At 35.5% G+C, this 25241-nt stretch overlaps 1 protein-coding gene across 4 annotated transcripts in view; it reads right to left on the reverse strand.

Annotated features, from left to right (window-relative positions):
- Window positions 1-25241, reverse strand: part of Atf2 (activating transcription factor 2) — a 97949-nt gene that overhangs the window by 31539 nt on the left and 41169 nt on the right. For 2 of the 4 annotated variants that reach the window (XM_026778268.1, XM_005346584.2), the window contains 7 exons: window positions 23057-23126; window positions 15898-15994; window positions 12435-12553; window positions 12192-12320; window positions 7403-7581; window positions 6643-6757; window positions 3845-3931 (listed from right to left, as the gene is read on the reverse strand). In XM_026778268.1, coding sequence (XP_026634069.1) covers window positions 3845-3931; window positions 6643-6757; window positions 7403-7581; window positions 12192-12320; window positions 12435-12553; window positions 15898-15994; window positions 23057-23104 — 774 coding nt within the window. In that variant the 5' untranslated portion in view covers window positions 23105-23126. Of the gene's footprint in view, window positions 1-3844; window positions 3932-6642; window positions 6758-7402; window positions 7582-12191; window positions 12321-12434; window positions 12554-15897; window positions 15995-23056; window positions 23127-24640; window positions 24727-25241 lie in introns of all 4 variants that reach the window. The other 2 variants (XM_026778263.1, XM_005346586.3) reach the window with 2 other exon arrangements.

Here is a 25241-nt window from a genome sequence, read left to right on the forward strand (position 1 = left end):
ATTAAAAACAAAATTTTGCTGTTGAATCCATTTGTTTTTCCCATGTATTTTATGTCTATGGAGTTCAAACATTATTACATTTTATGAATAAAAAAATGAACATGGATAGAGCTGCTGAAAAAAAAAAAAAAAGAAATAGCTATAAAGCAAATGCTTAACGATCCCCAGAGACAGCTTCTCACAAGATTAAAATAGAAGCCAATAAGAAACTAAGTGGAAAGATCCCCAAATATGTGAAAATTATACAATACATTTCTAAATAACCCACCTGCCAAAGAAAACATAGGGGAAATTAGAAGATTCATCAGGATGAAATTGAAGTATATCAAAACTGATACAAGAAAATTTTATAGCTATAAATGCCTACAATAAAAATAAAAATTTCAATAAATGACATAAGCTACTCCTGTAAAAAGCTAAAACTTAGAAAAAAGAGGAAAAAATAGCACAAGACTACAAACACAGCCTTAAGAAAAGTAAAGCGACTGAGCACGGCGACTCACATCTGTAAGCCCAGCACTTACTTGGGGGGCTGAGGTAGACAGACTGCTTCAAATTTGAGTCAACTTGAGTTTTAGGCCAGCCTGGGTTATAAAGTAAGAACTTGTCTAAAAAAAAAATCAAGGTGTAGATTAAGAGAAAAACTTATAAAAATAAATGGTATGTAGCTCAGTTGTCAGAGGCTTGTCTCACATGTACAAAATTCTGAGTTTGATTCCCAGCATCATAAATGCACCTGCTTCTAATTCTAGCACTTAGGTGGTAGAAGCAGAAGGATAAGACATTCAACTACAGTTTGAGGCCAGCCTGGGCTACATGAAAAAAGGTTAAATATGTATCGGACTTAGCAATTGTGTTCTTCAGGTATTTGTTCAAGAAAATATAAATAATCATGCCCACAAAGAGACACATAAGAATGCGTGTGGTGGCTGGGTCTGAGTGTAGCTCAGTGGCAGGGACCTCGATGAGCATTTCTGTCTCTATAAATGTAGAGACACTACAAGACAAGAAAACGAAATGTACAAATGTACATAGTATTTTACTCACAATAGGTCAATGCTGGAAGCTCTATCACGGAGAAAATAGACTAAAAAATTTTAGTACTCTCCCACAATAAAATTCTACTCTGCAATAAAATAAAGTAGGTTTTGATGTATTTAACAACATGAGTAAATCTCAGAGACATATGCTGAGTTGCACACAAAACATAGTATGAGTCTATATATACTAAACTAAAAGCTATGCTGCCAAGTCACAAAACAGAGATAGTGGGTTAGAAAAACTTTTTGGGTATGTTTATGGTATGTATGGTCTATATTACAATAGTATATGTCATGTAATGTATGTATTTCCCAGAACTTTGCTGTTAAAAGTGACGTATTTCAATATATAGAAAATTTACATTAAAATGGAGGTTAAGTACAGTTAAAACCTGAATTACTAACAGGTTTTACTACTAGTTAGTTAATTACTAACTACTAGTTAGTTAATTACTAACAAATGACCCTGGGTGATCAGTATATTATATCCTGTTCACTTTTATGTATCTTGCATATATAAAAAAGTTTCCACCATTAAAAAAAAATGGGGCTAGAGATATGGCTCAGCAGTAAAGAGCATTCTTAAAAGAACTAAATTTGATTCCCAGCACCCACATTGGGCAGCTCACAAGCATCTGTAAATCTGGTAAGTTGCCTCTTACCTCCATAGGCAACTGCATTCATGTGTACATATCCACAAATACACACAATTTAAAACAAAATAAATATTAAAAAAAATCAAGGTAGGGGTAGTAGAGGAAGACACTAGGGAGACGGCTCAGTGAGTAAAGTGCTTGCATGTGCCTGTAATTTCAGTGCTTGGGTTGTGGAGACAGGAGGATCCCAGGAGCTTGCTGGCTGGCCACTCCAGCTCAAACGCTGAACTCCAGATTCAGTGAGAGGTCCTTTCTAAAAAAGTGAGGTGAAGAGAGGGCTGGAGGGGTGAAGAGCACTGGCTGAGCTTCCAGAGGTCCTGAGCTCAATTCCCGGCACCCATATGATGGCTCACAACCATCTTATAGCGCCCTCTTCTGGCCTGCAATCGTACATGCCAGCACAACACTGCTACACATAATAAATAAAATTAAAAAAAAAAAAAGGTGAAGGGTCACAGAACACCTTCTCTAGCCTCTACATACACATAAACAGGTACACATATCCTCTTACACATAGAAAATTTAAAAAGTAATTTTTGTTTTTTACTTAATCAAAATTAAGAAAAGTATATTTACTTACTCCAACTAAAATAAGCAATCATGAAAATATGGCAATTTTGCATTAGCAAAATTCTAATAAAAATTTAATTGGATTAAGTGGGTCATTCTGACTCCCCCTTATAGTTTTAGGTTTTCAATCAAAGATTCACTGTTAGCCTCAACAGATGCTAGAATGATGGTTCTTACAGTCCAATGAATTTCCTTAGTGCCTGTTCCAGGAGTTGGTTTGTAAGGTACAAGCTACACTATGTGAAATCACATCCAGATACAAGTACCACAACAGGCCCTTCCTCTCATTCCCACTCTACTAGCTTTTATTTTCTGCATGCATGGCAAATTAAAACTCATTTTCCCCATTACCACAACGTATTTAAACAGAAAACATATAGCAGGACACTCTGTCATTAAATAAAGACCCAATTCAGTATTTTCACAGTGTTGACTAAAACTGTGAGAGCTTTTCTCCTTCAGCACGTGCGTTCCTCTCTCACCACACACAGTAAATACATCGTTTATGAACCTCTAACATCCTTTATTCAGGTGACATACAAGCTTTACACAGACGTTATCATGTACAAATTTCAGATTAATAGACAGTAGCAAAAAAAAACCCACTAAGTCTTTCAACAAATTATATTCTTAGATGCATAAATTTTTATGACCACAGTGCCAATAAAGAATGGAAGCAAATAAAGAATCTAGCAATACTTATTTATTATTTACTAGGATATATTAATTAATATTAGGACAAAGTATCATTGTATCATTAATAGACCATAGGGAGTCTAATACACTGATTTTGATAAATATGAGAAACTTCATGAATCTGTCAAGAAAGTTAAGACAGTTTATAGGACTTGAGTCAAAAAAAAAATCTGCAGGAATGAAAGCTTACTCCTTTACTTTACAGAAAATAAAACTAATTTCAGATAATAAAAGTCAATCACAGCACTATGGAAGTTAAGGCAAGAGGATCCCAAGTTCAAAGTCTGTATAGGAAAAGAGCGAGGTCAAAGCCAGCCTGGACAACCTAGTGAGAGCCTGATGCAAAATAAAACAAAAAATAGGGCGTTAAAATGTAGCTTAGGGGCAGAGTGCTTGCCTAGCCTATGTGGGGGAAAAGACCCAAAGAAGGGAGGATACAGCATAAGGACTACAATAAAAATTCCTCATTCCTAACATTTAGCTCATCTTTTTAAATAATGTAAATTTTTTAATGCTGAGAAAAATAGTGTTTTCCTTTTAACCCATGAAATGTTTTCTAACTGGCATACTATTTGGAGAAGTTATGTTTAAAACCTGTTCAGCACCGCTTTCAGAGCTGTACTACTCAAAGCTTCCACCAGGAGGAGTTTAAGGTCATACTCCAAACCAGACAAACAAGTGATAGAAACCACAATTTTAGTCCCAGCTTACCCTTTATACTAAAGTGTCATTAGTCAATCACTACACTAAGGGAAACGTTCCTTTTCCAAAATTTCTAGTTCTTCCATAGTGTAATTCAGCCCATGACTAGAAAATGCTGGCCTTAGTGGAGAGGGAGAGAGAGAGAGACAAAACTAAAAACAGAAAACAACTCTTGCTTACCATTTTTGCTTCTGACTGCACTGGCTGAGGGGATGAAGGGCCTGGAATTCCTGGAACACTAGGCACCATGGTGACTGGCCGAACAAGCTGTGTAAAAGACATTAAAAATAACTTTGACTCAGCATTTAAAAACAAGATGTACATTTTTTACTGAACACAATTATAATCTGTAACCTTTGGATTTAGAAAATTATAAACTTTAACTGCAGCTGATTATATGTTTGCAATGAACTCTGATGAACTGTATAGCCTGATTTATCTTTCAAAAGTTGTCAATTTGGTGGGAGGGAGAACTGTGGTTGGAGTGTAAAATGAAATGGAAAAAAATAAAAATTTCAAAAGTTGTCAATTTCTCTAAAACACTGACTTCCAGGTTCTCCCACCCCACTCCGCAAGGACTGAAGCCAAGGCCTTGTGTGTATGAGGTGAGTGCTCTATTATAAAGCTGAATCACTAGCCATCAATTTACTTTTGTTTTTTGAGAGAGAATTTCATAATGTTATTTTGGATGACTTTGAACTCACTCTGTAGTTCAGGTTAGCTTTGAACTTGCATACTTTTTGTCTAGGCATCATAAGTGACACAGGCCTGTGACAGCTGACCTGGTTTTTTGAAATTTTTTCTTATAAACATAATATTCAAAGTGACTGGTGCAAAAATTTGCACTATTATCTCTTACATTCTAATTTTCATATCAACGGAGTGTCAAAAGCGTGATAGTAAGAAATAAAAACAATTTCATCATCAACTTTGATTTACTAAGTATATGAATGTTCTAAACTGTATATGCTTTGACATATTAATATAATTGTGTAATAACAAAGAAGCAGGTGGTCCCTGAAAACTTCTCAGAAAGCACTTGAACAGGGTCTGCCACTTTTGCAGTTGTTACATGAATAGGATTGATCTCTTCTTTCATTGCAAGCTGTTTTCAATAAAGGCACATTTAAAAGGATAACCATTTTATCTAAAATGCAATGCAAAAATATTTCTTGCTTCAAAAATATACTCAAAACAGAGAAATCAAACCTTATATCCAAGTCCTCACTAGGTCTTTTAAATAATGGAATTTGAGTAACAAGGTTCTATTTAAGGATGATAAAATATTTTGGATTACCTCAATAAAGGATAATTTGGATAGTTAGATCACTTAAAAAAAATCCCAGAACTCAGGTGGCAGAGGCAGGTGGATCTTTGTGAGTTCAAGTCCAGTCTGGTCTACAGAGTTCCAGACAAGCCAGTGCTACACAGTGGAATCCTGCTTCAAAATAAGAAAGGAAGAAAGATTTTTAAAATAAAGTTAATACTTAACATGCTACTAATATTGCTAAGGAGCATATCCAAACCATAAAGTTTAGAATGTTGCTATAAAGTACGCTTTTAAAAATAATCTCAAAAAGCTACATAGTAAAGGATTATACCACACGAATCAACACTATTATCCATGTAATAACAGAATGAAACTTAAAATGTTTTTTACACTTATTTATTTTGTATAGTTGTTCCCACAAGCATGCCATGGCACACATATGGAGGTCAGAGGACAATTTGCTGGAGTTGGTTCTCTCCTTCCACCATGTGGGACCTGGGAACTGGAACACAGGTTGTCAAACTCAGTGGCAAATGTCTATCCACTGAGCTACTTCACAGGCCCCGGGGGCTGGGGGGAGGAATATTTAATTATATGAACAATTAAGATGTGAAGTATTCTTTACAGGAAATTATTAAGAGAAATTCAAAGCATGCTGTATCATAAAAATTTACGGAAAAAGAAAATAGTATGTTCTGAACAGCTCTGCTAAATAACAGTGCTTTTCAGAATAAGTATGTGAAACGTTGAAGACGAATTTGAAAAGCGTGAGTAAAATTATTTTGTGAAATGTGAGGATAGAAAAAACTATTTCTAACTTTTCATCATTCCAAATACTGTGCTTTATAAAGATTTAAGTTTTTCAATTATGTGTATGTGTGTCTATCTGTGTGTGGGGTATATGCACTCTGTGCAGGTGCCCATGGAGGTCAAAGCTGTCAGGTCCTCTAGAACTGGAGTTCCAGTCAGTTGTGAGTCACTCAAAATGGAAACTGGGAACTGAACTTAGGTCCTCTGCAAGAACAGGACAAGCTCTTAAACACCCATCTCCACCAATGTGTTTATAAGTCTTAGTTAATTATCTTCTCTACATTTTCTAAAATTTGTATATTTAATGTGTCCCTCATAAAACTTCTTTTGGATTTTCTTACAACAAAGAGATCCAGAATGGTCTCATATTTATCACAGCTGAGGCGAGCTTTCAACTTTTGGTCCTCCTATGCCTGCAGATTGAGTGCTGGAATTACTAATGTGTCAGCAGGCCTAGATATGAATGGTTAGACCTTAACATGCACGGACTATCAAGGACTTCTGTAAACTACATGTAATCATAAAGGGTAAGTTGGTTTTGTGAAGAACTTTTAGAACTATAAACACCAGAGCTATCTGACAGCATTCCAACACAAATATCTTAAAATAGAAAATCGGAAATATTTTAATTCCATAAATCTAGGCAAACTGAAAGGAGCTGAATCAAGAAATAGTATCCCCAAAATATAGAAAACTTGTGGGGGGAGGTACAGAAAAATGTTTTCTATCCAATCATGTTTGCCGAGGACTAAGTATCAATGAATAAATATCACCCATTAATAAGCATTTGATAAATTCCATTTAGTGAGCCAATCAAGCAGTTCAATTAAATTTCCTGGTTATTTTACCAAGACCAGTTTTGAGACAAAGACTTAAATGGTCTAACTTTCCAACTTACTGGGACTGCAGCTGGAACATGCACATTAGAACTTGTAATTGATGCAGGAATAGCAACGGGCATGGTTTGTCCATTAGGAAGATGTAATAGAAGAGGAAATGGGCCTGGTACAGGACTAAGAAAAACAAAACAAGGGAAAATGTAAAGATCTATACCAACCACCTATGGAAAATAACAGTCTTTTTCCTCCTATTACTTAAAAATATGTCTTCTAACCTCCAAAAGGCAAATTCCAAAACTTAGTTCTTTCTAATTGCATCTTAAATGCATAATCCATGTAGGAATGCTAAAAAAAAACAAAAAAAAAACCAAAAAAAAAAAAACTGGGGAAAATCATCAATTCCCAATTTGAAAAAGGAAAAATTCTCATCAGAAAAGTCTTGGGAATTACTTTTAAGAACTGAGACAATTGTCTTGTAATGAAATAATTCACTTGTAATAAAATAATTCATGTTTTGTGTCAAACAGCATAAAAATAAGACCATCTTAAACTTATAGTCTATTTTTAGCTAAGGTTTAGATATTTATTTTCCAGTCTGTTAGATAATATTATTTTTAAAAGAATACTAAATTTCCAAAAACCGAGAAAGACAGATCACTTACTCACACGCATGTACACATGAGTGCACGCACATACATACATACATACATACATACACACACACATAGTATTATTCAAGTAATTAAATATTCTAGAAAAAACCATAGTAAGAAAACCCTACAACTCACGTACAGCCAGTGGCTGACTGGAAGCACTTACACAATTGGCCTGTTAGAGGGTGGTGCCTGGGTGATTACAGTACTTGAGGTTGGTGAAGGTACTGCTTGTTGAATAATTACACTTGAGTCAGAACTTGTGAGCAGCACATTGGGAACCTGTAATGATGCTGGACGAACGATAGCTGATGTGGGCTGTGCAGTTTGTGCCAATGGTACTTCCTATTTAATTTTAAGATAAATAAAGGGTAGTATTTAAAAATGCAAGTTAATTCATGTACCTCAGTGAACAGAATGTAACACATTTCTGAAAGCAACCACTAGATAATACTTAATGACCCTCCAAATAAATTACTATCTAAATTTAATTGAAAATATCTTAGATGTAGCTATAAAGTTCAAATGCAATTCTCAAAATTTAAAAAACAAATCTGCATTTTTTTGGTTCAATGTGTCTTCCTACCAATTTAAGATATATTAGGCTGGACTACTTAGCAATGACTCTGTGAGAATTTCAGTAAGAAATACAAACCCAATCCACTGTCAGTAATGAAAAAACAAAACCTAGAAGGGATTGCCCTATCTTATTTACTAATTATATTACAGAAACAAGAAACTGATCCAGAAAGGTAGTATTATGATTTAAACAAATTTGGTCTTTAGAAATATTTTTAAGATGTCAGGCAGTGGTGGCACAAGTCTTAAGTCCCAACACTTGGGAGGCAGAGGCATGCAGATATCAGAGTTCAAGACCAGCCTGATCTATGTAGTGAGTTCCAGGACAGCCAGGACAACAGAGAAACCCTGCCTTGAGAAACAAAACAAAACAAAACAAAACAACAACAAAAAAAAAGCTTTAAGACAGTTTAAATTAATAGAAATGTTTTCTAATTTCAAATAGTTTTTTCTAGTATCAAAAGACCAAGTAATACTGGTATTATGAATTATACAAAATTACTAACTACTGCTGAGAGCTTCCAAAACTAAAGGGAAATAGAATTTATAAATTAGCTAGGATGATTCTTAATATTCTTCCATAGTTTTACAAATTACAAAAGGAAGATAAAGGCCTTACCTAGAACTCATTAATTAGCATATTCTTTTGAACCTGCCTTTATGCTGCTACTTGCAGTTAAAGTCTTATTAAGATACTTAGAAGGAGAAATTGGTAACATTGTAACTACAGCTTTTCAGCACATTTGAAAACTTAGAACTCAAGAACTTGTGGGCAGAGTGACAAGAAATGAGTGAAACAGTCAAGGAAACTTCCCTCCACAGTACAAGTGAGAAATGAGTTAGACAGTCAAGGAAACTTCCCTCCACAGTACAAGTGAGATGTTCAACAACCAGTACTAAGTGGGAGGACTGAGCAGAGGATTAGGTAGAGCTGGATAATGTAACAGTGAGGGAAATGGAGAAGGAAGCAATGTTAGGCAGGAAAAACCTTGGAATATTTGATGAATAGAGTAGCACGAAGTGAGGATGGATGGGTAGAAGAGTTGAGATCAGAGGCTTTTCCTAAGGAATGGATATAAACTCCCTTAATAACAATTCTCTATAAGACTTTGAGCTGGGAAAAGAAGGACTCAATGAGTTCTTAAGTTCCCTCATCCAGAACTTAGGGAAACAGATCAGGTACAGAGCAGGTCAGAAACAAGTTTTAGCCTGGCATGGTGCCATGCACCTATACGCAGTCCCAGAACTCGGGAAGCTGTGGCAAGAATATTATTAATATGAAACTAGCTTGGGCAAAATAAAGAAGCCCCGTGTTTTCTAAGAAAAACAGAGATCAGTAACGCCCAGTAGTCTAGAGTACATGCTGGAGGCCCTTGATTCCATTCGCAGCACTGGCGGTTGGGGGAAGAGAAGTAGGGTGTTCATGATCCAACTGAAAGAGGATAGCTAGGACAACAACAGGGAACACAAAACAGGGTAAGATTCAAAACTTTGTAAGAAAATCTAGTAAGATTTGCTACTGGTTCAAAGTCAAGTTAAAAAGAATTGAAGGTGACACCTAAATGATTGGCTTAAGTAAGTAGATGGATACATATTTTTCTTTCTTTTGTTGGAGGGGTGGTCTTGCACAGGGAGGGGAGTAGGAGGGAGAGACAGGAGCTTGCTACACAACTCAGGAGGGTTAAAATATACTTAATATGATGTAGGAGGGTCTTCTATCTATCTGTTGCTTTCAGTGGTTAATTAATAAAGAAAACTGCTTAGCCTGATAAGTCAGAACATAGGTAGGCGGAGAAGACCAAACAGAATGCTGAGAGAAAGAAAGCAGAGTCAGGCAGACGCCATGCTTCTCCTACCCAAGACAGACGATGGTTAGAATCTTCCCGGTAAGCCACCACTTCGCGGTGGTCCACAGATTATTAGAAATGGGTTAATCAAGATGTGAGAGTTAGCCAATGAGAGGCTAGAACTAATGGGCTAGGCAGTGTTTAAATGAATACAATTTATGTATTGTTATTTCGGGTGTAAAGCTAGTCGTGCGGGAGCCGTGCAGGATGAAAAGCAGGCCTGCTCACCTCATCACTACATTAGTAGCACAGGCTAGCCTTGAACTTGCAATACTCCTGACACTATCTTCCTAATGCAGGAATTACAAAGATATGCCAACATGCCTCAGAAGAGAAAACTGAGCAAAGAAATAAGGCCTTTGTTTCAGACATCTAAGATGCTCCATAGACACTGCACAGGAGATGCCAACACAGAACTAGATACAAGTCTGACAGTCAGGAGGGATGCGTGGCCTGGTACATATTTGGGTGATAACTGGTATACACCTAATAGAAAATTAAACAGAAAAGGAGGTCCAAAACTGATTTTATTCAACTTAGCCTGACTATGTACTACTAAAAGGAACTGAGGACTAAAGAATGCAGAAGAAGCACCCCTAGAAGATGATAAAGTAGCCACAAAGGATGAAAACTGATAAATGTAAAGAGGAAGGAATGCTCTGAGGGGAATAAGACTGTTCTCAGGATCTGTTTAATAACTGTAATAAATGTGGGAATGAAATATGTTTAGAAAAAAGAGGATAATTAAATATATCAAGATAATGATAAAGTATAATCATTAAAAGTTATGACTTTAGGAAATCTCTAATGAATGGGAGCATGTACTTAGCTTCAAGATTTCTGAGGTTGGGGGCTGGGAATGTAGCTCAGTGGCGGGGTACCTGCTCGCTATGAGTGCAGTTCAGTACTGGGGAAAGAAGTAGTACAGAATAAATATATAAATAAAGCATTATTATGTGCCTATACCATCTGTCTATGATTTAAGATGTTATTAGTCAAAATGCTTAATAAATGAACTTTATAAAAGTTACAGTAAGCTAGGTTAATTTCTTATTTAAAGAATTAAAGATACACTTAATAGTCTACATACAGTGTTTTGTAAAGCCTACAGTAGGTTTTCACATGAACTTGACCCTCCCTCACTTAAGTCTGGCAGTGGAAATTCCAACCTGTAAGCTCTACTCATGCTAAGTGCCTATACAAGTGCACCATTTGTACTTTTTATACTGGTGATCTGCTTGTTGTTGAGTGTTTTTTTTTTCTTGGTGTATGTAGGTCTGTAATATGTGTACATAGTTGTGGGGGGGGTGCAGGCATACACACATAGAAGCCAAAGGACAACCTCTGGGTGTGAGTCTTCACCTTTCTGTTTTGTTCGAGACAGTTTCTCTGCCACGGTGTAAACTAGGCAGCAGGCCTATGAGTTTCTGGAGATTTTCCTATCCCTGCCTCTCATCTCCCTTTAAGGGCATGAAAAATTTACAGGTGCTTGAGCTACTGGTTCTTATGTGGGTCCTGGGGCTCAAAATTCAGCCTTAGGGAACAAGATTTACTCACTGAACCATCTTCCCAGTCTGCATTTTTAATTGTGCCTTTTCTATATTTAAATACAAATATCAGTAATGGTATAACTACCTATATAGTCAATACAGTAACATCAAGTAGTACAGGTTTATAACATGGGAATGACAGGTGTAACATACTAAGTATGTAGAAGGTTACAGCCTACATTTGTGTAAATACATTATGCTTTGGATAGAAAGATGATATTGCTGAGACATCTCTTAGGATATATCCCTATCAGCAATACATATTCTCACATTAGAAATCTATTCTTATTATGATTTTATAGTGACAATTTAAAAAGGAACACTGCCACTGTCTCTTTACATGTAGGCACTGAATAAATGCAGTTATTGTATGTATTTTCCAAGTGAAAAAGTGATCAAGTACACATCATAATACAACTCAACACACAGCTATAGCCCAGGAAGCCCAGGTTACTAATATCATTCATTGTTGATATAAAATATATACTGTGAAGTAATAATTACTCACTCTTGACTATCCTGTTCAAATTGTTTCAGTTGTACTGATTTTTCAGATCTTAAAATAGCACCTTATTTTCTAAATGGGTTGTAGTTCTCTTTTAATTGACATTATTTAATAAAGATAATTACTTATGAAGGTGGAATTTTCCCTAAGAATTCATACAGGTATATATACATACATACATACATATATATAGATACCTGTTTATATACTGCACAATCCAACAGTGAATTATAAAATTTTATGTTAAAGTTTTATAAAGATTAAAAATAAACAAGTTTGGGAATAGTGAGATAGCTCAGTGGATAAAAGTGCTTATCACCAAGCCTGAAAGCCTGAGCTCAATCCCTGAGGCTACACAGTGCAAGAAGTGAACTTATTCCTACAAGTTGTCCTCTGCCCTCCACATGCCATGCACACCCACAAATATAGACAATAAACAAAGGCATGTAAGGTAATCTTCTCCACAGCTCTAACCTTCTCATCACTGGTAGTAGACTCGGGGTGAGGTAAAGGGCTGTCCTGGTGAGTTGTTTCTACAACAGAAGGTTCCTCAATTTTGCTTCTTATGATGGGAGTTGCAAGAGGGGACAAATCGAGAGGCATCTAATACAAACAATAAAGAAAACTTTGTAAAAAGTTAAAAATGGCCAATCGAGAAGCAAAAACTATCATTTGTTTCTCATCAGAAGCATTCTTTAAGTTTTATGGTTAACTTACTTTTTTAATGTCATCTTCTGAGGCCTTCTTGAACTCATTCTCAAACGGACTTGCCAATTCATTGAACAAACCCACTTCCTCACAGTTTTTTAGAAATCTTGTTGGAGTTGGTGTCTGATCTGAAATAAATGTCAAGAAGTAAGTACACAAATATAAATGATCATGTTGATTCTAAAAGGTTGCTAGCAAATTGACTAGTAGCACTGACTCAGTCACACGTTATTTCTCTCTTAGAAGAGATGTTTTCCTTTAAAACAAAATTTGGTTGTACTTTATTTTATATCAAGTTATTTCCCCAATTTCACAAACCATAAAGGTTCTTTTATGCTTAGTGTACTACTGAGTAGAGTGACATAAAGAATATTCTGGAGGACTTACTATTATCTAACACAGTGATAATAATTTTTTAAAGTTACGTCATCAAAAGTTATGATTGCTAAATGAATACCATTTAGGGAAAATTAATGAGAGCACATGCAAGCTTTATCTTGGTATGTTCAACTAGCTCTCCATAATGTATTATGAATTCAAGCCTAATATACTATTTTACATCAAAATACTGAAAGGAAAAACAAGGTAAAGTTCCCCCCTAAAAAGCAAAACCCTTATTTCTACTATGCAGCAAAGCATATTTAAAAAAATCTAGTGAGTATAAAAGTCACATGCCAAATGAAATTTCTAGCTTAATTTAATAAGAATGTGAATTCAACTTTCTTACAGCCCGAGTGATTTCAACTATACTTGAATATGCACTCACTGATACGTATGCTAACATATATACTGACTATTAATGAACTGTCTGTACAACTACAAAGATGAATGAAAAACAAAATGTACAAGTCTTCCAATTTAGTCTTATTATTTTGAGGGCATTTGTTTACATTAGAGTTGGTAGTACATTCAAATGTATTCATATTTTATGCATTTGAGGGCAGTAATTTTAGCGGTTATACACAGAATCTAGTCTACTTAAGACAGAACTGGTTTAAGATAAAATCTGTTTAGCTGAAGGTCAGATATTTGTTAATTACTGATTTTCTATAGGCGGTGCTGTGGGACAATGGTCTGTACCCTGTCACTTGTATTTTAAATAAATGCTGATTGGCCAGTAGCAAAGTAGGAAGTACAGTCAGGGCAACTAGGCAGGAAGTAGAGACGGGTAACAAGAATTCTGGGAAGAGGGAAGTTTCAGTCTGCAGTCATCATCCAGATAATCTAGAGGAAGCCAGACACAGTGCAAGCAAGATGTGACTGCCTCACTGAAAAAGGTACTAAGCCATGTGGCTAACACAGACAAGAAGTATGGGCTAATATAAATTATAACAGTTAATAAGAAGCCTGAGCTACTAGGCCAACCAGTTTATAATTAATGTAGACCTCTGTGTGTTTCTTTGGGACTAAACAGTTGCAGGACCGGGCAGGACAGACACCTCTGTCAACAAGGGGGTACTACAATTTTATATTTACCTCTTACATGTACTACTTATAAATATCTTTAACAAAAATAATTCACTAAGCATTCATATTAGACATCAGGTAGGCTTGTCTCAGTGTAAACAATATCAGAATTACTGTAGGAGTCCTCATAAATCATAATCTTACTCATTATTTAATCTTTAACCTGTACTCCAAAGATCTCCAAAAAATAATATTTTATTTATTTATTTTTTGATTTTTGAGACAGGGTTTCTCCATAGCTTTTGCTTCCTGTCCTGGAACTAGCTCTTGTAGACCAGGCTGGCCTCGAACTCACAGAGACCCACCTGCCTCTGCCTCCCAAGTGCTGGGATTAAAGGCGTGTGCCACCACTGCCTGGCCAAAAATAATATTTTAATAAGGGTTTTATGTACACATATCAGCTTAAATCTATTTTAATTCAAATTATTCAAATATAAAAGTGACTATTATAAAAGGACTGTCTAAGATGATTGGGATGAAGACCACCCACACTAGAGGAATGAATCTGGAAAATGCGCAAGCTTAAATCACTGCTATTGATGATGAAAATCAATGGGACCACCAGACTTGAGAAAAGTCATCACAGGCACAGTTGGTTAACATGCAGATTGCGTAAGGCTATTATCATCATGCATTCTATCTATACAAGTTATAGTAAACTATCTCAGTGTTAGTAAAATGCTATGACTGTATATGTTCTATTTTTATATTGTACTAAATGTAATCAGAAAAGTAATTTCTAGAAACCATATTTAAAACATTCTTGAGATAAAAGTTTACAAAGAGAATGTCTGATATAGTAAATCTCAAGGAAACAAAGATTTTCCTACCAAGGAAAACACTTTCTAGATAGTTTTTAATTTTATTTACTGTTCTTTAATTTTTATTGTGGTCCTACTATTTACATATTCCAAAGAAGTACACACTTCACTCTGCTCTGTGTCCTTTTACTTACAGAACTGAAGATATGTCAAAAATTCCCGTCCTCAAACTGTTTAACAAATCATGAACTCTTTGTTTCATCTCACTTATTCATTACAAAAATTATAATACACACAGGAGTTATCTGATATTGCTTCAACATCTTATTTTTCCAAAACATTACATATGGTGTTTTGATCTCTAGACCAAGTAATAATTTTAAAATAGTAATACTATTCAGTATTTGAGTTAATTCTAGAATCACAGGATAAACTAAGCTTCACAAAAGGATTCTAGTTATGTACTGAAATTACACACAGTATGTATTATACAAATATACAAAATTGTGTATATATATGAAGCATCAAAGAAAACAGCTAATATGGGACAGTGATGATAAGCTAATGCATGAATTGGGTTTCTTTTTCACATATGAAAAATAATTATCTGATCAGGGTATATTACATATGATTATAGGGTTGACACACATACACATACACAAACACTAACTGAATTTAGGTCTCCTGTATGAAGAGTATTTTATTTTATTTTGCATGGCTGGGTATTAAAACCAACACCTTGTGCGTGCTAGGCAAGCACTATACTACTGATCTACACCCCAGTTTCAGAGTATTATTAATTAATAAAACATTTTATTTAAAACATTTTTAACAAAATTATAATGACCAAGTTTACTAAAGATTTCTTTTCCACAGGAAGTGCTTAATCATTTATTATCTTCATAAAGTTTTGAAAACCAGATGCGTGATAGCTAAAAGAAACACTAAATATCAATGAAGACAATTATCATTAAATGTCCACTTTGTAAAAGTCATGAACGCTCCTGGGGTTCTAATTAACTTCCGTAAAACTGACTTTAAATGGTTATTTGAAAAACACACATAAAAGTGAAATGAATGATCAAAAGAACATACAGAAACTAATGGGTAAATACATGTTGCCAACATTTACTATAAGTGAAGTGATTGGGATATCATTTCATAGCATTTACAGAGAATACACAAAAATTGTGCACATTCTGGGTGAAATAGTATATAAGCCATTAATAAAAGCATATACTAACCAGCCACAATGACACTGTCATTACGTGCTGGACCAAATTTCAGTGTCATCTCATGTTTATGTTTATGGACAGCCAAATGATCCTCGTTGGTAAAACGCTGTGGCAAAAAGTTTTAAAATACAGTTAAGATTTTCAGTTTGATCAAAGAAAACTGTTAAGGATTATCAATTTCCACAACATGTAAAACCACCATTAACAGTAAAATACCAACTTATAAACTAAAACATAATCCATCTACTGTTAGCTCACAAAGACATACTAGATTTAAATAACCAGAAAAACTACTACAGAAGAATAAGAAATGATAGTATATAACTAATTTGAAAGACTTGAAAATAAAGCCTTAGGCCAAAAAAATTAATAAAATGACTACTATTCATTTTTTATTATGTCATAAATATAAACTCCATAATTCAAAGACTTTACAAAAATACTGTTTTACTTACCACTTTTTAACTGAGAATATTCTAAACATGACTCCTGTGCAAATTAAAAAATAAACCTGAGGTCAGGTGTGGTGGTGCACACCTTTAATCCCAGCATTAGAGAGGCAGATCTTTGTCAGTTTGAGTTAGCCTGATCTACATAGAGAGTTCCATGTCAGCCAGGGCTACATAGTAAGACCCTGTCTCAATTTAAAAAAGAAAAAAGAAAGGAAAAAGAAAATTTTTTAGAAAAGAAAGAAAAAGATAGAAATCTGGCTTTATATTCCACAGTAAAGAATTCCCTAGGTGGCTGGGCGTTGGCGACACATGCCTTTAATCCCAGCATTTGGAAGGCATAGGCAGGTGGATCTCTGTGCATTAGAGGCCAGACTGATCTACAAAGCGAGTTCCAGTACAGGCTCCAAAGATACACAGAAAAACCTTGTGTTAAAAAAACAAAAACAAAAACCAACAAAGAATTCCTGTGTTACAATACAGCAAAGAAACAGAAACCACAACATCACTTTAAATGGCTTTAACCTAAAAGAGTGATTTTTAAAATCATAGCTCATGTTAAAGTGAATGCACGTTTAAAGCTCTGCCACACCTCTCCACACCTCATACTGGGTAAGTATTGCATGCCAACAGACACAACATGTTTAAATACCTACTGTGCCCAGAAGTCAACCTTTAGGAAGAGCTCCTTATCAAGCACTACTTTTACCCAAAATCAGAACCAGTCATTTATTTTGTCCATTTCCTGGTTCAGAAGTTAAATTAACCCCCACTCTTTTCTATTGCTTTACAAATGGGGATGTCAGAATTGTCATGTAACTGTTGAGAAGCCCGATACCTAGTACCTATCAGCATCCTAACTCCTGCACACAAACCCAACTTCCATTTTTAAAAAAGGCTTATCCTATTTTAATTTATGTTCACGTATATGTCTACAGAAGCAAGAAGATACTAGAGTGCCCAAAGTTGTAAGCAAACTCCAGTCCCCTGACAGCAACAAGCACTCTTAACTACTGAGCCCTTTCTCCATCCTCCAGCTTCAAGTTAGAAGCCTCACCAGTGCCCATGTGAGCATTCATTACTTGGCCTACCACTGTAATAGACTTATGTCTACCCTTCTAAATAAGCTGAGCACCTCCTATGATCTCCAAGTCTGCCAAAACCACATAAATGTTAATGGAAAAAAAATAAACCCCTTAAAATAATAGTTGATTCTTAAAATCAGTAAAATTCTAAGCTACATTAAAGAAAATCAATAGAAAACTAATCATTACTTTATGAAAATAAGTATTACTTCTTCAGAACCTGTCTGTATCTCCATGTTGAAGGAACTGTTTCATTCACTAACTATCCACTCAGCTGTGGACACTGGGACAATCCAACTCTTTGCCACTCAGGCTACCTTCCTATTGCTTTATCCTTTAGAGTCCACCCCAAATCTGGAAAAATTAGTAGTGGTGCTTTTGATAAGCAACCCAGAAACAAAGCTCTTAAGATAATGAACACATTGCAGAGCTCACTGATATTTGCTGCCTTTTATCCTTGTATTAAAATTCTCATTGCTATACTTTACATTCCACATGAAAAGTATCTGCACATAAGATTCCTCTTAGGTTCCATTTTGTACATATTATTAATGAGAGCTAAACTACTAATGAAAGCAAAAGCAGAGTGATGTTTTCTTTTTTTCTTTTGTATTGTGTGAATGTGTGGGAGTCAGAAGACACAACTTGCAGGGTTAGGATCTCCTTCTACCATGCGAATTCTAGGGACTGAACTCAGGTCCAGTCTTCGAGCAAATGCCTTTACCCAGACAGCCATCTTTTTGGCCCAATATTTAACTATATTTACATTTCATTCATTTATTAATTTGTTTATTTATAACTGGAATCCAACCCCAGGGACCTGTGCATTCTAGGCAAGTGCTTTACCACTGAGCTTCACTTCAGTCCTTATTTTTTAAAAGACAAGGTCTTAGTCTTATGGTGGTCTTGAACTTCTGGTCTTTGTGCTTCAGCCACTATGACTGTTTATATAATATTGAGCTGGTAATTCTAGTCTGAGAAATATAGTCTAAGAAACTAATAGAGATGCATACATAGTTATGTAAAATGATACTCATCACAATGCTTTGTAATAATACTAAAATTAATTTCAAAGTTTATAATAGAAAAATTAAGTAAACGATGGGACAAGCTCTAGCAAGAGAACACAGCCAACAATTTAAAACCATGTTTAGTCAGGAATGGTGGCTCACATGTGTAACTCACTAACGTTTTTCAAATACTATAAATTTAAAGCTAGGAATTCTCTTAAATAATTTCTTTCTTTCCCTCTTTTTTGTTTTGTTTTTCCATACAGGGTTTCTTTGTGTAACAACAACCCTGGCTGTTTTGGAACTTGCTTTACTGACCAGGCCGGCCTTGAACTTACAAGAGATTCACCTGCCTCTTCCTCCTGAGTGCTAGGATAAAAGGTGTGTGTCACCACACCCAGCAAAACAATTTCTTATGATACACATATAAATAAATATAAACATATATTCTAACATTCAGCCATTGATTCTACTATTTAAACAAATTTAAAATACAATGATTTTAATAATAATAAAAAATAAGCAAAAAAAAAGTTAGCATATATAAAGCTGTGGTGATGGTCTGCCATAAAGACATGAAGAGCACGTAATGCTCTTTCAGGAGTTTGCCTAGGTTCCCAACACCACAGGGCAGCTAATGAACCACCAGATACAGGAGATCTGATGCTTCTTTTGGTCTCTACAGATTGCAGCAGTACATGTTGCACAGCATCTCTAGAACACACATACACATAAAAATGCATAAATTAAAAAAAAACTCTTTAAAAATAATAGTATCAGTGCTAGGTGTGGTGACCTATGCCTTTAATCCCAGCATTTGGGAGGCAGACGTAGGTGGGTCCCATTGACTCTAAGGACAATCTAGTCTATATAGTGAGTCCCAGATCAGGTAAGGCTATATATACAGTTAAGATCTAAGAAATGTCTAAGAAATGGAGGGGTGGGTAGGGGTAGCATTTAAAAGTGCTTAATGCTCTTGGGAAGGGCCAGAGTTCAATTCCTAGCATGCTAGATGGACTGGACTGCTTGTAACTCTAGCTCCAAGGAATCCAATGCACTCTTTTGGCTTTCATGGGCACTGCCCTAACGCCCCTCACCATACACATGTAATTAAAAGTAAGACCCTTCATTTTATTTTTTTTAAAAGTATATATTAATAAGGGATCATGCACAGAATCACAGTAACCATTCTATTTTAAGCAGAAAAAGTTAGGGCTGGCTTATTTGAGCCCCCATTTCCAAGAATGACTTCTAGAACAATATGGCAAATTTGTTACTTTCCAAACACTGCTTCTAGAAACAATGTATCTGCTGTTACGCTTTAGGGCTTCAATTTCCCTCAAAAATCCAAAGGCTTCTTCCCAGGGTGGAAGCATTGAGAACGGTGGAAGCAGTCATACGTGGGCTTGGAGAGGTCATTTGAGGTGTGACCTTGAAGAGGACTGAGTGCCTCTTCATCCCTTGGTTTGTGATATAAGTAGTTAAGTTTTGCTTCTGCCATGCTACAGGTCCCAAGTAACAGGGTTAACTGACCATGAGGTAAAACCTCAAACATTCCGAGTTACCAAGGAAAAGTTCTCTACTGGGGACCATATCTACCATATGGAGGAGAGACTGACCTCCACCTGTGCACTCCAGTGCCTACACACAGGCACATACATAAAACAGTTACCTACCCAGCTTTCTTCTTTAGTCAACTTGGTACTAAATCCAAAAATAAATAAATAAAAGTAAATTTACCAGAGAATAAATCCAACTAGTGGAAACTAGCCATATTCTTAGTGTCAAAGAATTTTTAAGATTATAATTTTTACTCTTACTTAACTTTATAAAAATGCATGTGAGAGCTTTATATTAGAAGTCTATCTCTCCTGTGTCCACTGTCCTACCTACCTAGTCCATCTTTCACCTTGACCATTATCATCTAATTTCCTTGCTTCACAATACTCTGTGAATAAATCCATGTATCTCATGTCCACAAAGCTCTACTGATAAGATTTTTCCTATCTCTCTGATCTCTTGCCAAACTCTCCACCAATCACTGTAGACTTCAGCCACAATAGAAACATGCAATTTCTTCCATTTTTTCTTCATTTGTCCAGTTGTCCAACTGATCCAATTGTCACCTTACCACTGACACATTTCCTCACCAATCTACGTTAAATAGCATCCAGGCAGGAGAGAGAGAGAGCTCAGTGTGTAAAGGCATGTACTGTGCAAGCCTGGGGACCTGAATTCCATCCCCAGAAAGAACAAACAGGTAGAAAGAGACAACCAGTCCTTATGTCCTGACTTCCACACATGCATGTGACACATACACCACCCATAGTAATGATCAATAAAAAGTAAAATAAGGGGCTGGAGAAATATTTCAGTGATTAACAACACTCGCTGCTCTTCCAGACGATCCAGGTTTTGCTCCCAGTATCCACATGTTGACTAACCATCCATAACACCAGTTCCTGGGTGACCTTGCCTCTGCAAGCACAAGGTATGAACGTAGTGCAGACACAAACAAAACATCCATAGACATAACAGAACTAAATAAATATAAAAATATCCTTTTTTTACTAGGGGCTATGTAAATGGTCTACCACTGAGCTACACTGCTAACCCTTAGACAACTCAAGTTTAAAAAACAGACAAGAGTTGATAAAGAACTCACAGAACAATAAAGATACACAAATGGTTGATATATACATCTTAGAAAAAATGGTTATCTTTTCAATAATCATCAAAGAAATGAAACAGCACAATGAGATACCATCTATGAACAAGATGAGTCAAATTTAAAAGAATGAAAACACCAAATGTTAACAAGAATATGATCTTATAAATTACTGATGGGAATATAAAATGGCCCATACATTTTGGAAAGCAATTTGTAATTTCCTAAAATGATAAGCAGGCTTTATTACACGACTCCACCATCACACTTCCGGTTGGTAATCCAATAGAAACTACACACAGCATGTGTACACATAAAGACTTGTATTTCACTCATTTTATCTTTGGTAGCTAAATTTGGAAATAGATGCTGGATAAACTGTGGAATAAAATTATTCAAATGAAGAAAAGGGCTCATATAGCTAGCTAATCTGGAGGTTGAGAGGTCTAAAGTAGGGATCCTAGACACTTCACAAAGGTCCCACCTCCAAGTACGTTAACATATGACTTCAGAGCTTAAGTTTCCAATCTGTGAATTTCTGGGGATATAATCAAATTACAGTGTCCCTGTTATGTGACCAACTGTTTTCTTTATAAATTGCCAAGTACCTAATCTGTAGTATAGTCACAGAAAGAAGACAAGACAATTGAGAACTCATATTTTGTTATGAAAGGATTCAGAAAAATGTACATATTCTACTGTCTGCTCAGTCACACAGCCTGGAGAGCACAAACTAGTTCACAACTGTGGAAGACAGATCAGGAGTTGACACAAGGGGCAAGGAAATGGGCACAAGGAAATTTTGGGGGGTGATGAGTAGTCCACTATCATGACTGTGCCATCAGCTCTATGAACACACAGACACACACATGACAAACTGCAACACTGTGTAAGATGGTACACCTTAGCAGGTAAAGGTGTTTACTTCCAGGCCTGATGACCTGACTTTGATCCTCGCAAATTCATCAGGTATGAAAGAGGAAACTGGCTCCTAGCTGTTCGCTGACTTCCATATGCCAAATGTGGCTGTTTGTGCCAATAAGCAAACAAACACAAACACAAACAACATGCACACGTGAACAAAATCAGTAACTGTAAAAAAAAAAAGCCCAAAGCATCAAACTGTGAACTATAGTGAAGTTTATTGTATGTCGATTATATTTCAACTTAAAATACCAACTAAAAATACATGAAACCAATAAAAAACTTTAATGTCTATGACTTAACTCTGTAGTATAAGTACTCTGTAAGTTTACTATATATTAAAACTCGATTCTTCTTTAGTGTCTGTAGTTAAAAGATAATCGTAATATCAATTAATAACAATATCCTAGTAAAAATTAAATAACATCTCTGAAAATACTTCCACACATGCACTGAATTAAAGATGTTAGCTTTCAGAACATTAATAGATTAGTGATACTGTCTAAGGTAGATATCAGCTGGTTTTATAAAAGTTCAAATAAGCAAAACAATTTCTAAATATAGCGATGCATTTCTGATTTTAAGTTAGGTAGCTAAGCACTGATCTTCAATGAATACAGGTCAAATAAAATTCTTTTTAAAATTTTATTGTTTTTATTGAACTATATATTTTTCTCTGTTCCCCTTTTCTCCTCCCCCTTTCTCCTCCTCCATGGTCCCCAGGCTCCCAAATTACTCAGGAGATCTTGTCTTTTCAAATAATATTCTTTTAAGTCTGGGGTTTTTGTCTTTGGTTCTAACCTTTACTATAAGATAAACTATTTCCACTGTACCGCACTGTTTTTTCTAGAACTAGGATAGATATTAAAGAATTTTAAAATTTTAAAATGTTTTTTTTTGTTCTTATCCTAATTCTAATCTTATAAAATTGCTGCAGTAAAACCTTAATGATAATGATAATATATTCCAGCAATGATTTGAAATGAAATGAAAAGAAACATACAAGATTATTGTAAACAACAGCTATATTACCTGGCCACACCCAGGGGCAGTGCATAGAAAGGGTTTGTCATCACTCATATTCCACAGGTCCTTGTATCACCTGTAACAAAGCACAGAGAGTCAAGTGTTTATGAGATGTTTGTGAATAAAGAACAATTTCAAATAACTATCTCGAGATCTGATTTCTACCAAACTTGCTAACTTTTCTATTTGAATGCAAAATAGCATACTTCGGTGACATTTTTAATCCTGTCTTCTGTCGAATGGGGCAGTGTGCAGAATATTCTTCCCACATCTTTCTAGAAAGAACTGCATTAACTATGGTAAGTGAATGGATTTGAAAGCATGGAAGTGAAGGCAATGCCCTGGCATGTCCATGTCATAGCTCTGTGGAAAGGCAAAGGCCTGGGAGGAATATTCTTGGCTTCTTCACATGACCAAAGACAGGTCTTAACAGCAGGGGTAATCTCTCCTTGTACTTGTTTGGCTTAAGCTAACTGTGAACATTGCCTCATGTTTTGCTTACTTTAATGAATAGAGATGCTTTGTTTGCACTACTCTTGAGCTCAGTGCCAGGGGTGCCCCTGGCTTCCCACACAAGTTTTGGCGTCCCCTTCTTTCTATCTTTGGAGACTTAGCTTCACCGACCACAGAACAGGTCGATAATCTTCTACCTTTACTATGAGAGTAGATACATGCAACATGCAAAATCTACTCTATAGAAAGGGGCTAGAACACTGCCACTAGGGATACAAGAGACATACCTCAACATAATAAAGGCAATTTCAAGCAAGCCCACAGTCAATATCAACCTAAACAGACTAAAACATAAAGTGTATCTACTAAAATTAGGAACTAGACAAGCATGTCCAATCTTTCCATACCTATTCAATGTAGTACTTAAGTCTTAGCTAGAGCAATGGGAGATCAAGGAAAACACAAATAGGAAAAGAAGTCAAACTATATTTGCAGATTAAATAGTTTTATTAAAAAAGGCTCTTAAAAAATCCCACCAGGGGAACTTAACAGCTGAAAAGTACTTTGAGCAAAATAGCAGGATACAAAATTGAAAACAAAAATCACTAGCTTTCTTAAATACAAATGACAGACTGAGAAAGAAATCAGGGAAACAATACTTTGAAAAAGAGCCTCAAAAAATAAAATATCTTGGCATAACTCTTACCAAGTAAGTGAAAGACCTATATAATAAAAACTTAAAAGAAATTGAAGATACTGGAATGAATGGAAAAATGAACATGGAAAGGAAATGGAAAAATAAAGTTACTAGATGATGGAAAGACCACCCATGTCATAGATTGGTAGGATTAATAATGTGATAATGGTCATCCTACCAAAAGCAACCTGATCCAGTACTATTCCCATAAAAATTCTTCACAGAAGCTGAAAGAAACAATCTTCAAATCCTATGGCTTCACAAAAGCTAAATGAATTTTGAATAATAAAAGGGCTGGCAGTATCCCAATCTCAGATTTCAAGTTGTATTACAAAACTATAATAATAATACCCAGCATGGTACTGACATAAAAACAAACAGGCTGATCAATGGAATTGAAGTATAGACCCAGACATAAATTCACACACCTATGAACACACCTGATTTTTGACAGAAGAAAAAGTCAAAACTACATAAGGAAGAAAAGATAGCATCTTCGATAAATGGTGCTGGTCATACTGGATGGCTGCATGTAGAAAGTTGAAAATAGAACCATGTTTATCACCCTGCATAAAACAAAACTCCAAATGGATTGAGAACCTCCACATAAAACCAGATATCCTGAATCTGCTAGAAAAGTGGGGGATAAGCTTGAACTTACTGGCACTGGAAAGGGCTTTCTGAACAGGACATTAATAGTAGGCATTAAGACCAACAATAAATAGAACCTCATGAAGTTGAAAAGCTTCTGTATGGCAAAGGACACCTAATTTGGACAAAACAACAGTCAACAGAATAAAAAAGATCTTTATCAATTATACATCTAATACAGGGTTAATATGTAAGGGTCAGTATCTGCAATATATAAAGAACTAAAAAAAAAACTGAACACCAAAAAAAAAAAAAAAAAACCCACCCCAAAAATCCAACTAGGTACAGAACTAACCACAGAGGTCTCGGGGATGAAACACAATTTTTTTTCCTACTAATAGATACTTTATTTTTATTTTTTTATTTTATTATTTATATATTTATTAAAGA

Source organism: Microtus ochrogaster, chromosome 4, assembly GCF_000317375.1.
Source record: "Microtus ochrogaster isolate Prairie Vole_2 chromosome 4, MicOch1.0, whole genome shotgun sequence".
Lineage (NCBI taxonomy): Eukaryota > Metazoa > Chordata > Mammalia > Rodentia > Cricetidae > Microtus > Microtus ochrogaster.